A 22,582-nucleotide genomic window follows, 5' to 3' on the forward strand; every position below is an offset into this window, starting at 1 on the left:
AACTTCTTTGAGCTTTGGCTTCCTTGTCTGAAAAACTGCAGGTAATAATATTACCTGTCTCCTAGGAATACTGTGAGAATTGATATGCATGTAAAGACTCTAGCCTGGTATCTGGCATATGATGTGTTCAATAATGGTTTGCCCTTAACATTATGTCTTAGGATAGATTATCCAGAGCTGGAAATAATGATGAAGAAGGTATTTCTTAATGACATGGGAAAATACTTTTGCTATAATAAAAGCAGTACTTTTGTTAAATGAACGAATACTTTTGTTAAATGTAAAAACAGCATAGCAAATTCTATCCATCTAAATAAATATATCTAGCTATTCAAAATATGCACAGGAAGAAGACTGAAAAGAAAATATGCTAAATGCTATGATGGTGATTTCTATTTAGTGGAATCAGAGTGAAGTGAATTGTGATATTTTTCTTTCTAATGTTGTACATTTTCTTAATTTTTCCATAATATCCCACCAGTACTTATTACTCTCATAATTAGAGGGAAAATAGCTAAAGAGGTCACAGTATAATTTAGACAAGAAAGTCATGTTTAGTTGTTGCCACTGTACTCAGATGGCTGGGAAACCTTTATGGTAACAGCAGCCTTTATAGTAAGCTCCTGCAGGCTTCAACCTCTACTCCTGAAATGAGCCACAGTTTATTCAGGTGCTCTCATCTTCATGAGAACCACCCACTCTGGCTAAATAGGCACAGACTATACGTTTGCTATTACGGGTCTCAGCAATTAGTCCTAAAGCTCCACGAGCAGAAAGTTCTTCTGAGATTATCTGATTCAACTCGATCATTTTAGAGATGAGAAAATTGAGGCCCTGTGGTAATCAGTAAGTGGAAGGCAGACCTATAACTAAAACACTGATTTTCAGTCCAAATTCCTGCTCTCTCACCATTCAGTGGATATGGCTACTCCCCTGCTGGAAAGATTTCAAGCAGCAAACTATACAGGCTATTTTTGAAACCTACACTCCGTTATACTACCTGACCAAACAACAGAAGTTGTACTAACAATTATCAAGCCAAATTACAATCTCAATCTCTCTCCTCCCTCCGCTCGTCGTGCACACACACTGACAGAAACATCCCCACCACCAATTATTACCAACAACAACACAAAGACAAGTGGTTAAAGAACAAGATAAGCCAATGTTTTCAAACTGCAAATTGATTAAGCATATGATCAATGCTGCAGCCCAGGGACAAAGTAAGGTATCATATAAGGTATCAGCACAGCAATTAAGTTGAGACAGTAAAACTCAATGAAAGTTGCTTCAATATCTTTCAAAGCAACCACCACAAATAATCTGAGTGATTTTTGTGCTACACACTTAAAGATTTTATTTAAAGAGAAATGGACTTGCACTCTCCCTGCAGGTCTATGTTACTCTTTTTCACCAGGGGCTGTAGAAGTTGATGCTTATCTGACGGAAATGCCGCCATCCCTCAGAAGTGTTATATCATGACAGGAAATCAGCAACTTACCCGGTCTCTTGGAAGCCACCTGAGACACCATTATATCTCAAAGACAGTCCAGTAAAACATCAGTCCATTTCCTCTCATAGGCATTGCATCTCTTTGAAATTTGTCCCTGACCAGGTTGGAATATGCTTCACAATTTTTGTCTCTCAACATCTGACAAAGCCAATTCTTGCATAAGGTCACCAGCCAAGGAAGAGAAGCAGAGGGGAAAGAGAACACCCTATTTCTTTCCTATGGGTGAGCTTTGGGATAGAAGCCTTGCTGCACATGGACCCTTTCTCTCTGATGATCAAAGGCAGTACAGCCATCCATTACTATTAGCTAATGGCCACTGCCAAACATATGCAACTGGCTTTGGGGAAAGGTGTCTAGAATTCTTTTAAGTTGGTCATTAAAGAAGTCATCTGTGCTTGGGTATATTTACAGCTTTCTTTTAAGAGAGAACTTAAACTAATCTAAAGAGAAGAGGGCTGGTGGTCAATAAGTCAATTTAGGTTTCAAGATGGGCCAAAACACCAAAAAAAGATAATGTTAATTTTTCATTTTATGCTCTGGCTCATGATCACTTTCTTAAACTAAATATCCAGTCTCTAGCTACAAAAAAAAAAATCTCCATTACTTTTATTTGAAAGGGAAATCCTTATACATCTTAAACATACTTAAGGAGTAGCTCCTAAACACACATTTATGCATTATATCTTTAGAGGAACTAAAATGTTTTGGAGGGGATTAAATACATGGTTATTTAATCGCTTGAACCTTTTAACAAATTACATAAGGTTTCAAGGAACTTGGCACAAATCAGAGCTCTCTATGCCTAAAATGCTTCCAGTGCTTAAGAAAACATAGCACAGTGGCCCCCAAAATGTAACACTAAGGAAGGAAGGAGTATTAAACCCTAACAAATTTTACTTTTAAAGGAAAAATGCCAACTTTCCATTCAATAATTTAATTTGGATTTCAGTTTGCAGTTTGGAGATATTCTTTCCAATATTCCTCCTTTGAAAACATGCCATCTATTTATGCAATAATGGTATAAACACTGAGGCAGGCTTTGGTCAGTGGCAGAGACAGGCAATCTTGTCCCCAGAAACAGCAGACTATCTGGGGTTTCTGGGTGACATAATTAGGCCTCTCTTTTCTGAAAAACACTTCCAAAGCTGCTTCATGTTAAATACGGATGCTCATATAGACGCTACCGCCTCTCTGTCGTCTGGTCTGCCCCTGTTAATGGTGCCTGCCTGGACGCTCCCAAAGGCCATGGGCAAGGGAGTTCCTCCAATTCTGTTTGGGGTAATCATCCTTAATGATCTTTCCAAAGCAAGAGGGGATGCAGGCACTTCTAAAGAGGCTCACCTAGAATTACCCCAGCTCGTGTTTCTGCAATGCCACATGCTGACAGGAATCGTGGAACATAAGAGCCAGGAGCCCTCTGTCCTTTCAGAGAGATTTTTTAATACAGGGGAAGCTCTGCTCTGTCATCTGAAACCCAAAAAGCCCTCAGATGCTCTGTGCTATGAGAAAGACTCATTGAAGCCATAATACAGCCTGGCACTTTGAACTGCTTCAGCAGGGGTTCTGGAGCTCCATTAAAAGGGGAGAGGCTTATCACAGAACCTTAGCAGCAAAAGCCAGCATAGGAACGCTATGCTGCTCCCTTTCATCTTCCGTTTTGATGCTTTAGGATCACATTCTTGATTTTAATTTCAGGTCCGCTCCCTATTAACTTCACACACACATATCCCAGGGGTTGCTTACAGATTCTAAAGACCTTCATAATCACAAGCAAAGAACACTACTTTGCATAACTAACATCTTTCCCCCAGAACTCAACTGCTTAAACCCCGTAACAGTTTTGTGCCCATGAAACATAACCAAGACAGCAACAACAATTATTCCTACACATAATGGGGGAGAGGGCAGAGAAAAGAGATTCTTTCTTGCTTAGAAATAAATTCTGAAATGTGAAAATGAGACTATGAGTGCCTAAAGGCCCAAAAAGCAACTGAGAAGATTTAATTCTTTAGGCCAAGACAGTTTTTTCTCTTGATCAAATCCTGAAAGAGTTTCTATGCCAGAATTTGTCATGTACCATATCAAGCTTTTTAAACAACGGAATTAATAATGTTTGGGCCCTTTCTTGTTAAAAATAGTTTTTATCTTTAAGTAAGAGTTTTTCTTACTGAATAATGAACGACAGGCACATACCAGAGCCAGATCCAGAGGCAGTCACATCATAAATCAGGTCTTTTAGAGTTTTTCCAGCATTTACCAGATTGCACTCAGAGAGGGGTTCCTCCACATTCGGCCTCTTTTTCTTTCTGTAGGTGCACTGTCGAGCTTGGCATGCCCATACTGTCAGCACTGCAGCTATGGACAGGAGGCACACTGGCACAGTAATAATGATGGTCAGCTCCATGGGTCCAAGTTTTGGGGCATTTGGTGATGCTTTAATTAAAAAAAGAAAGAACATGACCATGAGTCAACCCATTTTAAGTATTTTAGAAATTGGAAATGCAATCACCAATATTTCACATTTATAATGTGAATCTATAACGTGCAGCTACACAGTATGCACTCATATTGGTTGGTAAAGACTCTGTAGTAAAAGCAAAGATGGGGAATAGGAGTTGAGGTTAGGATGCAGTAGAGCTTAGGTTATGCCAGGTTGACAATGGGAGACAGAATTAGACTCACGGAAAGCACCAGCACCTGAGTTCCTTTTCAAAACCTCCAAACAACTTGGTATTTGCTACTATTTTCTTCCCATTTTTTTAATCAATCCATCTTTAAATACATTCATTCATTTATGCCACAAATAATTACTAAGCTCTTGCAATAGGCTGCAACTGTTGCAGGTGCTGGAGAGAGAGCAGTCAGTGAGAAAGCCCAAATCCTTGCTCTTGTGGGGCTTATGTTCTCATATACCACAGATGGACATGTAATACAACAGCAAGAAATCATAAGAGCTATGAAGAAAAATGAAGCAGAGCAAAGAGACAATGATGGTGGGATGCCATTTTAGAGAGATGGGTCATGGAAGGCTGCTCCAGGGAGGTATCAGGGAGCAACAAGGGGAGTCTCTCAGGGAAGTATGTTCCCAGCAGAAGGAAAGCAAGTGTAAGGGGCCCTGAGGTGGAGACCTACTTGGCGTGTTCAGGAGCAACCTGTGCCTAGAGTGCAGTAAACAAGGAGAAGGTAGGTGAAAATGGGGTAAGGAAAGTGAAAAAGAGAAAGATCATGTGGGGTCTCAGGTTAAAAGGACTGTGAGTTTTTTTCCAAGTAGAAGCTGTGGTAGGGTTTTGCACAGATGAAAGACAAGATCTAACTTATATTCTGAGTGGCCACTGTGTGAATAGACACTAGGGATGCAAGAATAAAAGCTAAGAGACCAATTACAATGTGTCCAGTATTTTCACTATCAGCATTTTTGCCAAAAATGTTTTTGCTAAATAACTAATTGGACATAAGGCAATTTTGCTGGAAAAGATAAATAAAAAATAAAAAGGGACATTAAAAAGGACAAAATGAAACATGAAAAATGAATAATAACAAAATTAAAAAGACTATACTGCTAAACACAAAATATCTAAATACATTTAAAATGTGAGTAGACTCATGGGGATAATAGTTTTATTTTGTAGATTGTACCTAAGCACTTGTCTTCCAAGTCTTTCATTCACAGGATTTTATATACTTTTTTTTTTTTTTTGGTTGATTTGTCCCACTTGGCACTGTACCTTTTCTTTTTCCCTAAAATTCTTTCCTTCACTGAGAGGTATCAGTTCCAAGCACCAGGATGCTTATTTTTAAGTGAGCTTTGTACTGCATTGTGAAAGCCTCTATACATCATTTTAGTAAAGCTCTATTAAGCAGAGCTCAGATCATTACTATGGCAACCAATAAAGAGGCAAAAGGTCAGCAACCCTGAAAATGGAATAATATCTATAAAAGTACACTGCTCTAGTGATGGCTACAGCACTCAGGGATGTTTATTACAGATGGGCAATGTTTCTACTTTTGTGAACAAATTTACTGATACAAGTTAGTAAGAAAAAAAAAGATGACTCGGCTAGAAAAAGGCTAGCAACACCATCCAGAAAGAGCTCCTTAAGCACTGAGCAATTTTTAAAGCAAACATTTGTAAGACTATCTTCTAAACCAAATGTTGATTGTACTCTCTACAGGAGACAAATGAAGAAAAACTGTAGTCTACACCCAATGAGTCATGGTAGAAAAAGACAATAGTGCAGTTAAGAATACATTTTAATAGATTGTCTCTGATGCATGTATCAATTTTTCTAGCAGGTTTTACATTCTTGATCATAGAAGAACTCTTATTGTTTGATAATTTCCAATTTTTGAGACTGTGTTAACTGAGATGCTTTCTCCATGGGGGCATACGCTAATCCCAAAAGTGAGGTCTGGGGAGCGCTGCATTGCTAATTCTAGTTATTTCACTCCCTAGTAAATTAAATAGAAGAGGATGGAAAAAAAGAGAAAGCACTAGCCCAAAGGAATGAGATCCTAGTTTACAAAAATCTCCCCTTTATAAATTCTACATGTTAAACCAAGACAGCACAGGGGAAGGAAGTATTAACAAGGTGGGAAGAAGGGAACGTGTGAGGTGGCAGATTCTGGGCAGCTGGAGGAAATCATGCGGCAGGCAAAAAGACTGTAAAAAAAAAAAAAAAAAAAAGAGGAGAGGATAAAGGAAGGAAGGAAAGAAGGAAGGAGGGAGGGAGGGAAGAAGGGAAAAAAGAAGAAAGGAGAAATGTTTTAAATCTATTTCTATGAATCTGCAATTTTTCCTAGAGACCTCAGTGGAACTGGTGATGGTGAAAGTCAGTGGTTCCAAATCAAGTTCAGAACCAGTTTAAATGCCTCCATTTTCCCCAGGACAGTCCCCATTACCTCCTTGCCACCTCCTATTTCTGGCTTTATGGAGGCAAACTCTTCAAAATGAAAAGAAAAAGATGAGAAAATGTGGGCATGAGCTCCATGTTTCCTCCCCTGCGGACTGCTTCTCTTTCTTTATTAAAAGTATGAAAAATTGTTGATGTTTATGAGATTTAATGACCTTTATATTAATTTACAATTAGGAGGAGATGCCTTAGAACTAAGTGGAGGTGTGGACTTCATCAATGACTTCAAATAACTCATATTGACCACTGTCACAAAAATCTTGTAGTATAATATTAATGTTCAACTTAAAGGCACATTTTTTCACTGTATTTGAATGACATTTGGATGACTAGGAACTAAGATATTACAACAAAGCAATGTATAGAAAGAGGTTAGAGTGACTGAAGAATTATGTACTGGCTGCACCGCTATTTAAAAACAAGTCTGAGTAAAGAAAATAGAGTCTTCATCCAGACAAAGTGAATTTTTATGAAACATTTCAAGGTTAATGCTTCCCTCCCAAAAGTTGCTATAGTAAGTTAGCTACATAAATTTAAAAGGGTCCAAAACACCCCTAAAGAAACCACAGGCTAATTTAGCATTAAAACCACTTCTCTTCCTTTTATTAAAGATTCTGCCCAAGTGAAAAGATATTATTTTTCAAGGTTGAACCCATAAACGTATAAATATAAGGCCTTCTGCTGCCTCCCCACTGTCCCCTCACTCCTAGAAAAGGGAAGTATCTCTTTTTCCAGTTTGTGGCTTTGAAATGTTCTCAGAATAAACCAATCAAAAAGACGATGTTGTCTGAGACTCTTTCTGATGGGTCTGTTTCTGTCCTTACACTGGGACCAACTGAATGACACGGTGATGTAGTGTCCATCTGTCTACCCCATAAACCTTTATGACTTATGACTTCAATTAAAGGACTTTTTGTTTAGTTCACAGGTTTCTGGGTGGAGGGGAGAATGTGGAAATAATAAGTGCAGCTGAAAAAGAAGACAGAAATACATTACCTCTAAGATATTCAAAGCTACCTTGTTAATTAGCTCAACAAGAATAATTTATTTTGTCAAAAAAAGAGTGACATGCCAAGCAATGAGAAATCTCCCAAATCTTCAAGATGAACTTTCTTCACCTGCCATTTCAAAGCATCCTTAAATATGGGCACCATAATTTCAAACATTTGCTTGATGTAATGAAAATACATTTCTAATTGGCTTCTTGTTGCTTTACTTAAATTGGTTCAGAGACTGAAACTAAATGGCTTGGTGTGTATAACTGAGAACAACTCTCATGGTGGGGGCGGCAGGGAGGAAGATGCCAGAGACTGAGGAACAGTTCACATCTTTGTGGAATTTAAAATCTACTAAGGAATACATGACCTAGGTAGGGTACAATTCCAAAGCAACTTTGCAAGTATATAAGAAGCAAGGAATATGGGAGATAAGAAAAAAATCATCATGAAGAGTTTCATTTGTGATGAATCAGTCCAGCAATAAAGAATATGCAACTACACTTGTATGTGTGAAGTACACACAGGGGAAGTAGAATGGGTCTGAAGAGTTAAGTCACAAACACCAGTTCTATTTGTCTAACACTTTCATGTAATTTTTCACTCACTGATTACAAGAAGCCCCCCGACTGCCACCCACTGGAGTTTGTCCTAGTCTCCTACTTTTTCACAGTGATCCTTATAAAAGTTATCAGGAAAAACGCAGTTAGAAGTTAATTCGGTTAGATCCCTCCAACATGCTTCACTATAGGGAACAACAAATGGTCTCTCTTCTTCACAAAGCGAGAATAATCATGTCCAACGGGTTGTTTCTAATCAACATGAACCTCAAGTACTGAAAAACAGCAGAATATTTTCTATTCTAATCTAGAGAGTCACCGTAACTCGAGAGCCATGACGGTGACAGAAATAACATAAGAATTTATTTGTGCCTTTTAACTCAATCAGATGGTATACTGATGGGCCATCCATCCTCTGGTGTTCAGTCTATAAACACTGTCTTCATCTGGCCTGATTTCATGAGTGCGTAACAGACAGGAAGCACTATGCATTAAAATATTTCCTGGCTAGTTCTCCTTGTGCTGCTGGTTTTCTGGGAATACATGAAGAACACTGAGAAGCTTCCAATCTTTGTCCACTAGCAACTGAATTTAAGAAAAATAATGTTTTTATATTTTAAGGAAATAGGAATGTTAGATTGAAGAATATCGTCTTTGGAATAAGGGGAAGAAAGAACTTTGACTCAAGCAGGCGTGAGATTAATACAATGAAGGAAAAACTCAAATCAGCTCCACAGGTTTTCTTAATTTCAGGGCATGCACCCAGAGATTGCCTTCTTAATCCACCATCAAAACACATATTCTCAAATGATACATATCTGTAAAGAAATTAGATCATAATTATACAAGGAATGTTTTAGTTTTTCTTTTCTTAAGCTAACTCTTTACATAAGAAAAAGGATAGTTCCTTGGAAGCAGCACCCTATCCCACAGCAGAGAGCATGTTCTTCAGACAAGGCACTCAAAAACATTGATGACAAAGGGAAAGTTACACCCCTCTGTCCTAAAGTTCATGCTCATATAAATTCTCCCACAGCTAATACATTCACACAAAGCACTTTGTTCACTTGGAAAGATCAACATGAGATAATAATATTTTGACCCAGCTCAACATCCTGTATGTGATAATCACCCCAAAAATATTTGAGTAAACAGGTAACAGTATTTACATAACTGAGAAGAGTAGGGCTTACATAGTGTAAAATCCTCAGTTTAGAATTGGTTATAAATTTTACTTTCAATTTCATATTACATCCCTATGAACAAAAATTTCATCATTGAAATCAGCGTACTTGTTTCCTAAGACAAGAAATGCTTCCTATATCAAACTTTTAAAGCACAAGTTTGACTTTCTTGAATGCTTATATTGCATAGGCTTTCCAAAATGTAAAAATCATAGCATCTTTCTGTTTACAGGGGGAAAAAAATCCTTTCTGGCACACCTGTCAGGTGTGCACTGAATCCTCAGAGAATGAGCTATAAATGGATTTGTTCATGTGATGGCAGAACAATTCCACAAGGGGTCCCATGAGTATTTCTCAGCATGCTGATGTCACCTTACGCTGACCAGAGCAATGAATTTATATGTTTAAAATAGAAAACTATAAAAGTTAAGATACAATGGATTTTTAAAGGAATTAAAATAACAAGACTTCCCAACCTCCCAAAGAATACTACTATCTGAGTCTGCAAATTTTTATAATTATAGCACACTTTAAAATTACTAATTTTTGATAAATTACTTCTAATGTTTTGGCAGTTCATCTTCCTTCAAATGCAATGCTTCAGTTTGGTTTAAACTAAAGTCTAATTTAGACATGCGCCTAATCAATATGCATTGTTCATTTATCCTAGCTGATATAAATCATAAATTGTTCTTTTTTCTTTACACAGCTGAGAAGAGAACAAGAAGGTGAAAATTTTACTGAGGTTAATAAAGCACCCACATTTTAATGTTGTGCGTGTACTTTCTTTATTGAAAATAATTATTTGAATTAGTCAAAAATACAATAGCATTATTAAAATAGTGTATTGAACTCTGAAAGGAAAAAATAAGAAATTATTATTACACTTACCATTTCAAGCACTGTGTGTTTTGGTAGCAAAATGGGAACAAAGATACCCAGAATTTGAATGTTTTTGTTGAACAGTCTATTTCCATATGAAGGGTGGTAATTAGTGCATGCATAAACTAATAGCAATTCCTATAAAAATTAACCCTATAAATAACCAGCTTCTCCAGCCCAGGTTTCCTAACCTTATCCTGAATCAATTTTCATTGACAATTTTAGAGTGCTCTTGATACTACTTGACATCATTACTATTTTTCTGAGCATGTCTCTGATGTCACCTAGAGTCACCAGAAATCACTTCTGTTACAAATCGAAATGCAACCCAGCTAGGAGAGAAACAAGCAACAAAATGTGATTACTTCACATGGGAAAAGACATGCTTTAATAATAAGAAAGAAAAGTCAGATATAAAATTGTATTAAACAGAATAACTCAACTATATTAAAATAGAAAATATACTAAATTACTGATAGTCGGAACTCTAGACCAGTGTATATAAGCTCAATACATAGTTAGTGAATGAACGAATGAATGAACGAATGAACAGCAAAAGCCCATGCCCAACAAGGGAGTCAGTCACTTCTGCTTCAGCCAATTGACAGCAAGGAGACTTCTAGGATGCCAAATCTTTGGATTTTTTCAAGACAAACCAGACATCTGGATTTTTATATTAAGACTCTTAATTTTTAACATTGTACAGAAATTCATTTTTTCCCTCCAGAAACTACATAGGTAAAACAAAACCTATCTGTGGGTCAGATACAATCTGTAAGCAGGTAGGACTCTGGATGACTTGCTTTGCTGTTTCTATATTCATTAGGAATGGGTTTAGCTAGTAATAACAGAGGAAACTATATAGAAGTTTCCTTTTCTCTTTCATGTGAAAGAAATTTGAAGATGGGTAGTCCAATGTCAGCAGGGTGGCTCCATGAAGTTTTTGGTCAGGCTCCTTTCATTTCCCTTGTTTCCATCCCTATCATGTAGTCATTATCCTCATGGTCCAAGGCAAGTGCTAAACTCCATCCTTTATATCCAGGCAGCATGATGGAGGATGGCATAATAAGGTGCCAATTCTGTTTTAAATGAGTCTTTTCAGATGTTCTCTAAAACACTGCCAGTCATCTTATTAGCCAAAATGTAGTCACATGGCCACACTTACCTGTAGAGTAGCTGAAAATACTGTCTGTTAAGTGGACAGCCATACAACGAGCTAAGTCTAGGGTTTGCTACTAAATGGGTATTGGAGGAAACTAGATGTCTCTGAAACACATTTATATTCTTAGTAAACTTTGATCCGTTAGATTTTTTTCATTAGAGAGAGAATATGTGCAAAAAAACCAAATCATACAGTATAAAATTTTTTTAATTTCCATATATTTACCCTACTCAAAAATTATTTTGAAATTTGATGTTTGGTTCTTCTTTTGTTGTGAGAGCTAATAAATATAAAGAAATGTGCATACAGTATATAGGTTGAGTTTAAAAGTAACTATAAGCCTCCATCCATCACCAGCCCCCTTATCCCTTACCTGTTCGCCTACTTAGAGATACCCCTACATGAACCTTGTCCCATCTTCCAGGGTAACCATTATCCTGATTTAGGGAATAATCATTTATTTGTGCTTATACTGTGCTTCCCAGAACCCCTTTTCCTGTATGGTTACAGATTAAAGTTAGGATACTTGCATGTATATTCATAAATGAGAATGGCTTGTAATTTCTTTTTTCATACTGTCTCTGTTGGGTTTTGATTTCAAGGTTATGTATAAAATGAGTTAAGCAGTGTTTCCTCTTTGTCCATGTTTTGGAAGAGTTTGTGTAAAAATTATCCATTCCTGGAAGTTTAGCCAAATTTTCTGGTAGAACCTCTTGGGCTTTGAAATTTTCCTTACAGATATGTCATAAGACTAATATAATTTACATTATACTTTTCTAAAAATGAGGCTCATAAATCATGTTGTTTAAACCTTATATAGTCTGACTGATTTTTTATCTATATATATCAATTACCAAAGCAGTTATATATTAAAATCTCCTTCTGAGATCATGGATTTCTCTACTTTTTCTTATAGATTTGTAACTATTTTCTTCATTTTTGAGACTATATTCTTAAGTACACAGAAATTTAAATTTATTAAGAATCCCTGGTAAGTTGAAAATTTAATCATTATAGAGTAAACTTTTTTAACTCTAGTAAAATTTTGTATTGATGTTAATTTTGCCTATTAATATAAATGTCAACAATTTAGTATGTGCATGGTATATGTAAAAATATATATCAAACCTTCTTATACTTTCCTCTGCTTGTCATTTGCTCTTCCATATTTCCCATTACATATTCTCTCTATATATTACTACATACAAAATAATTTCTTCTGACCTGTATTTCAGATCCCTAATTCTCTCTTCAGTGTTGTTATACCAATTGTTACACCTATCCATTAATTTTCTATTTTTTGTTATTATATCTGTATCCTTAAAAAGTTTCCTTCTTTATTGTTCAAATCTGCTAGGTCACTTTTTTACAATTTTCTAGTCTCTAAAAAATGTTTTCAAATTTGCCTTTTGTTTCTTTAAACTTGGAATAGTTGGTCTATAATTATCATCTGCTAATTCAAATATATGAAACCTTTGTGATCTGTTTCTACTGTGTTGTCTTCTACAGGCTCATGTTCATGCTGTTTTGAACACTTGGGGTACTTGTTTTTCATTATGTACTGCTCAAGTCCTTGCAAAAGTGTTTGTTGCGTCTCTTTGAGGCCTAATATTACAGTGCCTTTCTCCAGAGAGTTTGAACTTTCTTCCGGTAGGCAACTGAGAGCACTATTAGTCTGGGACTACTTAAAAAATTTTTTTCTTCTGGAGAGTGCCACTCAGGCAATGGGAACTCAGGCTTAAAATGCATGTGATAGCCAGGTTATATCCAAAGCTTCTCTGGAGTTAGGTTTTTGGTTTGTGTTTAGGTTGCTATTGTTTTTCCTTGTTTCTTTTCTCCCCCTGCTTCCTGCTCTGCTTAGTAACAAGCCCAAGCCTCCACCCTGGGGTTAGAAGGAGATGGGACTATATCTGGTTTAAACTTGCAATAAGGAAAGAGACCTTTGATACCTCTGCTAAACATGGCAGTTTCTATTAGAATATCCAATTTGAGCAAACCATGTTTTTTTACTTTTTTCTTCCCTGAATCTTGAAATTACTAATAGCAGAACCTAACATTTTTCTTGTTAGAAAAAGCAGACACATATGAGGAAAAAAATATCAGATTAAAGTATCAGAAAGTTATATAATTGTGTCTTAAACAATAATGGTGTTCACCAATTCACATAAAAAGAAAACTGGAAGTAGGCTGGTGACATTGTTGAGTCTCTTTGTTAACAAATCATAGAATGAAACTATTTCCTAATTTCTTATGTTGAGGCTGTTAACTCCCTTATTGGATAAGATATTATTATCTAAGTTTCTGATACTTTTAGTTGAAAACATCCTGACTGATACATTACTCTTTTAAATTTTGAAAATCTAATGAGTGGAAAAAATGATATGTTGTTTTAATTTGCATCTTTCCAGCTATTAGTGCTGTTGAACATCTTTTCAACACTTGACCACTTTCAACATCATCTTCTGTAAAATTTTCATGTGTATTTTTTGCCTATTTTTCATTTAGCAATCTCCCTTTTTCTCTTTCTTTCCACTCTTTCTCTCACCACACACACACACACACATATATGCACATACACACACACAGAGGCTCTTTATCTTTTAAATAGTTACCTTTATTTCCGGTTATATGCGCTATAAATATTTCTAACCCATATTTAATTTATCTTTGGTTTATTTGTCTTTTATTACTTATTTTTATTTTAGTTTGCATGTAGTCAATTATATTCATCTTTTCCTTTTATAGTAGTTGGAGTTCCTGTCTTATTTAACAACAGCTTCCATACTACAAAGTCATAAAAATCTTTTTTTCTAAATTTTCCTCTGACATTTAATTTGTTTTATGTTTCACAATTAGATATTTAATCAAGCTGTAATTTATTTTTGTATATGGTATGACACTGTGGTACAGCCCTGTTTTCTTCCAGATGGATAGATAATTATGCCAGCATCATTTCAAAAATAAACTGTCCTGGAATTTCCACTTCTGCCAATTTACACTTTAGATGTCCACAGAAGCCCTTCTTGGTACAGCACACACACAAATGCTGAATAAAATATAAGTGAAAAATTCTTTTTTCTATTACATGATTAAGCTGGTGGGAAAATAAATGAATTGTTCAGCAGCCAAAATTAAAATGTAAATCCAAGGAGATATCTGAGCACTGGGGCTGCCATTTATCCTTGAGGCATCTGCTGGTTCTTGATGGTTAAGTGCTTAGTTTATCAGACTGTATCACAAGATCAGGAGATAAAACATGGTTCCTGAAATTGTGAAAGGTCAGATCAGAGATCCTTCTATAAATCAGGCAAATATAAATGACATTATATTGAGAATAAAATAAACCAGAACATGTTCTGCAGAGACAGAGTGTATAGTCATCTATTTGTCTGTCTCAAGTCTTGACTTTAGGTAAAGCAGAAAAAAATTATCTTTAAGAGTTCTTCACAAGTGTGCATCCATATAGGTAGGCTTAGAGCCAGAATTCATGACATATGTTGGCCAAAAAACCTAATCATAACACTGAATGGGTTTCAGTTGGTAGCAGCCCCAGATATCTGGCAGAAGCTAATATAAATCTCCTCTGGAGGAGCATATTTTAAATATAGGCTTCAAAGGTTTCCTCCAGATACGGTTTTCAAAACATGAGCTCACAACCCAAAATTACGAAACACAGAAAGAAAGTAGCCACCAAGAATATGAGTCAGCAGAATCAAAAATAGCAGATTCAAACACAGAACCTATAGATATTAAAATTATCTGAGATTTAAATATTAGAAAATATAGGGAAAAGAGTTTAAGAAGCTTGGAGAATAGATACAGAAGGCCCAACATACACAAAATCAATGAAGGAACTGTGAGAACTTAGAGGGTTCACAGATACACCCATTACAGGGACACACATCCAAAACATCTCCAAATGTGAATGGAACTTTGTCACCTATTAGGTGTTTGTTTACCCTACCAAAAATCCCCCTTCCCATCCTCCATCCCTGAAAGGATCCACAAATTTGCATAAATAAGTCCTTTTTTTGAAATGGAAATACTCTTGAAGAGTTAAGAATATATCATTAACTTTTGAAGGTGAATTTTTCCTACCAAAGTGGCTTCTCTCCTAATTTCAGAGGAAGCTGTGAGTAAACAATCTGCTTGAGTTACTGTGCAGGAAATTTAATAAAGTCTGGGAGTACTAAATCAAAGGTCACTGGAATCAAAGCAATACAAGTAGCAACCAGAAAGGTGGGTAAATACTTTTGGAGTTGAAAAAGCTATTCTTACCTAGTCTAAAAATAAACAGTAGTAAGAATTAGATAGGTTACACTACAAAAAATATATACGTTTCTCTTGTTTAACTGATTTGCATAGCCTATATTTAATTTTAATTTTTAAGTATTCAGTACTATGCATGTTTTATGAAAATAATAACATATTTACTGTTAGTACAGACATGAACTCAAAGTGCTGTTTTTGGAAATGGTTGCTGCCTTTAAAGTTCTACATGGAAAAAAATCATCTAAATATTTGTGATAGTAGTTGAACTTGGAAGATCACTCCAGTGACACCAAAGATACCTACTTCAATAAGCTTCAGGGAAAGGAGTAATTTTTCTAATGCTATATTTCTACCAAACCATAAAATTACTTCTATCAAGAAAAACTGACTCCTTAAAATTAAACCCACATGCAAAGTCAAACAAGAAAGTATTTTTAAGGACAAGAGATTGAATTTAATGTGATCTAAATCAAATCTTGCTTACAATGACCTGAATTAATTCAACTTTAATCCAATTTAGTATTAAAAATGAATGGTTAAGAAGGTTTCTAATGGCCACTTAAAGGGAAAATATTGCAAATTAAAATAGTAAGTAGATCCTTAATAGATTTTTGAACTAGTAAATTAAAATAATAAGTGTCTGCTTTATTTTAAACTAACACATTTTAAATATCAACTAAAGTGATGTTTCTTAAACTGTAAATGTATCAACAACCTATTAGTGGAGTTTGACCAGCATTTTTACTTAATAGAAGAGCACAGAGTAACTCACACATTTTAAGGATAAGAATGTTTTGTAAATTTCTTGTTTCAGATATGTATGGATGCAGATTGAGAGAAATTATATAAAATGTATTTCTATATATCATAATGGAAACCCGTATGAAAGCCACTAGCCTAAGGTTCTAAGAATTAGAGTTAAACACTTAAAAGGATTTTTAGGAGGGCAACATTTTGTGCCTACAGATCTCTAATTGCTGAGTTACTACATCAGTAGGGGGAGGAAGTGGGGAGAAAAATGTCACAAGCTGTATTCAAGATACAAATTTTGTCACAAAGAAACAAAGCAAGAGCCCCATCATCATAAACAGGACCTAAGGACAGAAAAGGACCAGCTGAAATATGACAAGAGTGGGTTACTGTGCCTACATCAAGTCAACTATCCAGAAATGACCCCACGATCTGGGGTGATGAATGAAAGAGCCAAGGGGCAAGTTTCACTTGGCTTTCAGCTGGAACTGAAAAGGTAAATCCTAGATTTTCTCTAACCTCTTCTGCTTACCTCCTGACCTTTTTTCCTACTGTATTGCTCATGAAGGTGACACAGAGTATTAAGCACTATAGAAATGTCACACTATCTACTTTTCAGAGTGCTTATATATTTTATATATATATATAAATCACATTTGAAATTGATAAATTCCTACTAGGCAGAGTAAGAGGTATCAATCACACTCACTGATAACACAAAAACAGCAGAGTTCTTGGCACTGGTTGTGTCACTGCTCAGTCTGGAGGTTCCCAACTCCTCTCCAAAAGCTGCTGTTTCAAATACAGCTAATAACCACTCAATGCTGACTCACAGAGAACAACCCAACACAAGATGGCTGCACATATAATCCTATTCAATTCAATGTCAATTTACCATAACAAGTCACTAAAAGAAACAAATTCTTAGTTTATGTAAAGAAACTTGTTATCAACTAAATGTCATGAAGCATTTTTTGTAGCCATATTAATTACTGGCTAGATAAAACATATCTTCTTGTTTAAGAAATATTTGAAAACCAATTAAATTAATCCATCATATCAACAGACCAAAGATGAAAAATCATGCTATAATCTCAAAAAAATCATGAAAATACTTGAAATGTTAATATTTATTTACAATTTCCCCAAACTAGGAATAACAGCAAATTTCCTCAGTTGATATCAAGGATCTACAAAAAAAAAAAACCTTCATACTTAATAATAAAGAGTGTGTGCCTCCCAGAACCGGGAAAAAGGCAAGGATCTTTACTCTAAGCACTCCCATTCATCATCATACTGGCCCTAGCTAGTGCAAAAAAAGGCAAGAAAAAGAAATAAAATGCACAGAGATCAGAATGGAAGATATAAAGTTGTCTATACTCACAGATAAGATGATTATGTATGTAGAAAATGCCAAAGAATCTTTTAAAAAGCTACTAGAACTAATATAAGTTATTTTCACAAGCTTATAGGATATAAGGTCAATATACAAAATTAACTTTATTTTCATATACTAGCAATTAACATTTAGAAATTGAGACATTAAAAACACCATTTACAGTAGCATCTAAAAGCATGAAATTCTTAGAAATAAACTCAAGGAAATATGTATAAGACCTGTTTTCTGATAACTACAAAACACTAAGAGTAACCGGAGAAAAACTAAATAAATGGAAAAACATACTATGTTCGTGGATCAAAAGAGTTAATATTACTAACATGACTTTTTCACCCCAGATAATCTATATTTAACTCAATCTAATCAAAATTGTGAAAAGTATCAAACTGATTCTAAAAGGAAAGTAAAATTCTTGTATCAGAATAGCTACCAGGTCACAACCAAACCAAAGAAGTCAATACAACCTGAGACAGAATAAGTATGGTCTAAAATCCAAGACTGAAAGTAGCTTTGGGGAATGAAATATGCCAAGTATGACTTCTGAGGTTGTTACATATAGGATAATGCCTTAGAATACCCTCAAAGAGTGGGACATGTATTAGAGGTGGTACATGAAATGATTTTAAGGGTTCTTAACATAAACTGGAGTGGTAAACAAACACAATACTAAATAACATTGAATCACACAAGGATTTCTTCTCTAGTTCTCTTAGTTTTTCTGATTATGTATCATTATGTATCATTTCATGCTACTATGACTTTAACACCACTTTATTCTCTCTTTTAAACAAAAAGAAAATACAAAATAGCTAATAGTAATGTAGTTGGTACCTTTGTTTATTTATTTGTGTAGTTATCTTCTCTTTATGGCAAGCAAACTGGTTTTTCATTTGTGGTAATAATGCCAAGTTTCTGCATAAACTAAATGTTTTTCAGTTAAAAAAAAAAAAAGGAGGGGGGGAAGAGCAGTTAATTTACTAAAAAAAAAATAGGTTAAAAATACTATAGTAGAATACTGATATAGTAATAATTGAGATTGGATAACAGTACCTTAAAATGTTAATTTGTAAGAAAGAATATGTATCTGTATATAGTATTAACATATCAATAAGCACTGAATTATTACTGTATTAATAAAATTTTAAAAAATGTATGAGCAGGATATTTTCATGTTATAAATTATTTTTAATTTTAATTACTTGCATCTTAATAACACCCAAAGTTTCAGATACCAGATTACTGATAAAAGGTGAGATTAAGATTTTGTATTTTGTAAATTAGGATAAAACTCAATGAAATTGAGGGAAAGGCGGGAATATATCTGTACAATAAAGATCAAATTCCATTCTATCTGTCTTTCTGCTAATGAGTGCTCTCACTTGAGTGTGGGCAAAGAAGATATGCAGAAGTTACCCATGAAAAAAAGATTCTGTCTTCATAGAAGTTGGCAATCTACTATTTTTAGTTTTGCTCTTTTTTCTTTCTTTTCTCTTGATATACATTTAAATTTCTTCCTTTTAAAGGAATCTATAAAAATTTACATTTTATCTTAGGTCCATTAATCACTTCAAAAAATACAATTCACATGGACAAATTTCTTCAAAATTGTTATGCTGTTGTCAGTGTTTTGATAGTCTTGTGCAATTAAAAAAAAAATCAACCTCAGCTAGGCTCTAGAGAATTTTACCAGTCAAAGAAAGAGAGAACTGTAAAGCAGATTTTCTTATTTAAAGAAACAAAACATTTTGATTTCTATCATGCTTATAATTTCTCAAGAGTAAAATTAAATTTGGAATGAACAAAGACAAACCACTTACCTGTTGGAAGGTGCAGTGTTATGTTGTTGCAAAAATCTGTGAAGCAGCATTCCGTTTTGGTAACATTGTTGGAACTATGACAGAAGACTTGTGCATTTAATTCTGGGAGAGAGACACAGGATTTGATCACCTGTTCCTTTCCATTGGTTAGCATGACGGAAGCCCAACATGCTCCTTCTGTTTGGCAGGTAAAATTTGAAGAGTCACACAAAAGACAAACACACTTCAAACCTGGAAAAGGTAAGGAAAAAAGCTTTCAGATACAAAAGACATCATGCAAATTTATTTCATAATACTTGAATAGAGAAATTCAATCTTAACAAAAATTGAAAGAGGATTTAAATAACACTGGGCAGGGGAGGGTATATAGCTCAGTGGTAGAGTGCATGCCTAGCATGCATGAAGTCCTGGATTCAATCCCCAGTACCTCCATTAAAAATAAGTAAACAAACCTAATTACCTTGCCCCCCACGAAAACAAACAAACAAGTAAATAGCACTGGATAAACACAACTGCTAATGCTGTTACTCCCTCTCTGTCATGTGTTTTATCAAAAAGGTTGCCCAATCATCATTTACTATTGTTTATATTTTTACAAGTAATTTATTCAGTTGCTGCTATATTTTAAACCAGTTTCCTCATCTGTTGTCTAAATTCCTCCTTTTTTAAGCTCAATCAGCTCATTCCTACATCAGTAGCTGCTATTAAATGCTAGGACATGGTAACTCAGCAACGTAGGGGCACTGTCCAGCATCACTTACAGTGATCACTTATATTAAAGTGTTGTTACAGGACCTGAGTAACCAAACAATCCTGTGTATTCTGTACATTTACTCTTTCTCCTTTAAACTTCAAAGTGAATGTGCCAAACACAAACCTAACTATAGATATTTATGGCTTTAAAAATAGTGTGATTATTTACATTTATATTCTGTGGCATTTTAACAATATTGTTATTGTCATAGTACCTTTAAGGCACTGATGAGCCATTATACTTCCCCCTCTTCACTAAAGAATACATCTTAGAATGAGAGTCATTTGAACATAGACCATGATCTTCTGGTAATGTTTTTTTAACGAACACATCTATTCAATAGAGCAAAACACATCAATCGTAGAATAATATATCTGTATCAATAAAACTTTCAAAAACTAGACTTTACTATATTAATCTATTCCCTTCACAAGTTTCCTCAACATTCTTCACTTACTAACCACATACACACATTAACTTGCAAGTTCAAAGTGGTAGAGTACTTCTGATATAAAATATCCATCATCATGAAAAGTCCAGTGGTTGCAATTTATTCAAATTTTATTTAATTAAATTATTTTAAAATAGAACAGTGCTGAATAAGCTTTTTGTATTATATTTTAATGAACTTTTTGTTAAATCACAACAGCCCCCTAAAATTTCTGAATGTCCAAAGTTTTTCCATACAATAATTTTTACTCAAAGCCTTTAAATTGCTAATTATTCAAATTGGAGCTGAATTTATACCTGTAAAATACCTGATACATAAGTGGCCATTTTTATACTCAACTTTAAATATCAATGTAAGCAATATGGATAGTATTCCTATATGACTGCATGTGTAAGAAAGAACAAACCACATATGGATCAGTAGAAATTACCTTACTTTTAATAATTTTTCTTGGTCAGTAAAATATCATCCCTTTAAATATTTTTATTACTGTGTGCTAAGGGAATTACAATCATGAAATGAAATACCATTTTGTTATCAACATTAGACCAAATTCTTCTTGGTCTTATTCTTCTATTTATTCCAGTGATTATCAATATAAACAAATATAATCTTTTGTTGATATTGATGTGCTATAGTAGGACCTTTTAATCTAGATTGATTTTGATTCAGTAGAGCTAGATATATAAAATCTAGGTGATTTGAAAATGTCTTATGAAAGAGAGCTCATATAATAAAGATCCATTCACTGAGGCATTTTCTGACAGCAAAATGTCTCTCCAGCATCTTCTGATTCCAATCTGACAAAAGCCTTCAAATTCTGCTTATAATCTTGGACGTTACTTGGCTTCTCTGTGCCTCCACTTCCTTATATGAAAAATAAGATATACCTCCTCATAGTGCTGTTGTGGAGAATAAAATAGTTAATATATAAAAAGTCCTTAGAAGAATGCCTGGCACATAGGAAGTACTATGTAAATATTACTGACTATGTCGTCTTTTACTGGAGGAGTTAAAGCTAGTTGTCCTATGAATCAAAATATATTTGTAATCCACAGAGGAATGGCTGAATGAACTAAGGTACACAGACCATTTAAAAAGCGTAACAAAGAAATGCATCTGTTTCTTCACTGCCGAGTAAGTTGGATGCTCTCATTCTTTTAATGGTCCCCGCTAGATCCCAGTCAGACAGCAGGGTTGTCTGGTGATAGTACAGATAAAGAATTCAGGAAAAGACAAAGTTTTCAGTCCTAGCTCTGTCACTCATTTGCTGACTGACTTTGGAGAAGATATTTAACCTTACAGGGCTTTAGTGCCTTCCTCTGAAAATAGGAAATGAAACAGGGGAGGGGCAGTGGGTCCAGAAATCTTAAAGTCTCATAGAATGCAAATGTTTTATGACTTTATGAATTTAAAACTTGTTGAAATTTGCAATTACAAAATACGGAAAACTCTTTTACAACTAACAAACTTACCCCATTGTGGTTATTCTTCAGTCTCATATTTTAAGAGGCTGAAGTTGGGAAGAATAGCTCTCCTGACACATAATCTCAAATCATTTGTTACCAGACTCCTCATCAGAGTCTCCTTGGATTTTCTATTTTCCAAAGAAAGGGGGTGGGAAGGGATAATTTGGGAGTTCGAAATTTGCAAATACTAAATACTATATATAAAATAGATAAACAACAAGTTTCTACTACATAGCACAGGGAATTATATTCAATATCTTGTAGTAACCTATAATGAAAAATAATATGAAAAGGAATGTATGTATGTATATGCATGACTGAAACATTATGCTGTACACCAGAAATTGACATATTGTAAACTGACTCTACTTCAGTAAATAAATAAATAAGCCTGGCATGGAAATCGAGGCAAGTAACTAAGTAATATGGATCCACTGAATGAAGACAACCATAAAAGCACTCAA

The 22,582-nt window shown here is 34.8% G+C and overlaps 1 protein-coding gene across 2 annotated transcripts in view; it reads right to left on the reverse strand.

Moving 5' to 3' along the window:
* ACVR1C (activin A receptor type 1C) overlaps positions 1-22,582 on the reverse strand; it is a 60,901-nt gene that overhangs the window by 17,428 nt on the left and 20,891 nt on the right. Inside the window, exons 2-3 of one of the 2 annotated variants that reach the window (XM_031451442.2) lie at positions 19,445-19,675; positions 3,707-3,946 (exon numbers count right to left, since the gene is read on the reverse strand). In XM_031451442.2, the coding sequence (XP_031307302.2) occupies positions 3,707-3,946; positions 19,445-19,675 (471 nt within the window). Of the gene's footprint in view, positions 1-3,706; positions 3,947-18,458; positions 18,544-19,444; positions 19,676-22,582 lie in introns of those variants that run through there. The other variant, XM_064484794.1, reaches the window with a different exon arrangement.

This window comes from Camelus dromedarius, chromosome 4 (genome assembly GCF_036321535.1).
Source record: "Camelus dromedarius isolate mCamDro1 chromosome 4, mCamDro1.pat, whole genome shotgun sequence".
NCBI classification, from domain to species: Eukaryota; Metazoa; Chordata; class Mammalia; order Artiodactyla; family Camelidae; genus Camelus; species Camelus dromedarius.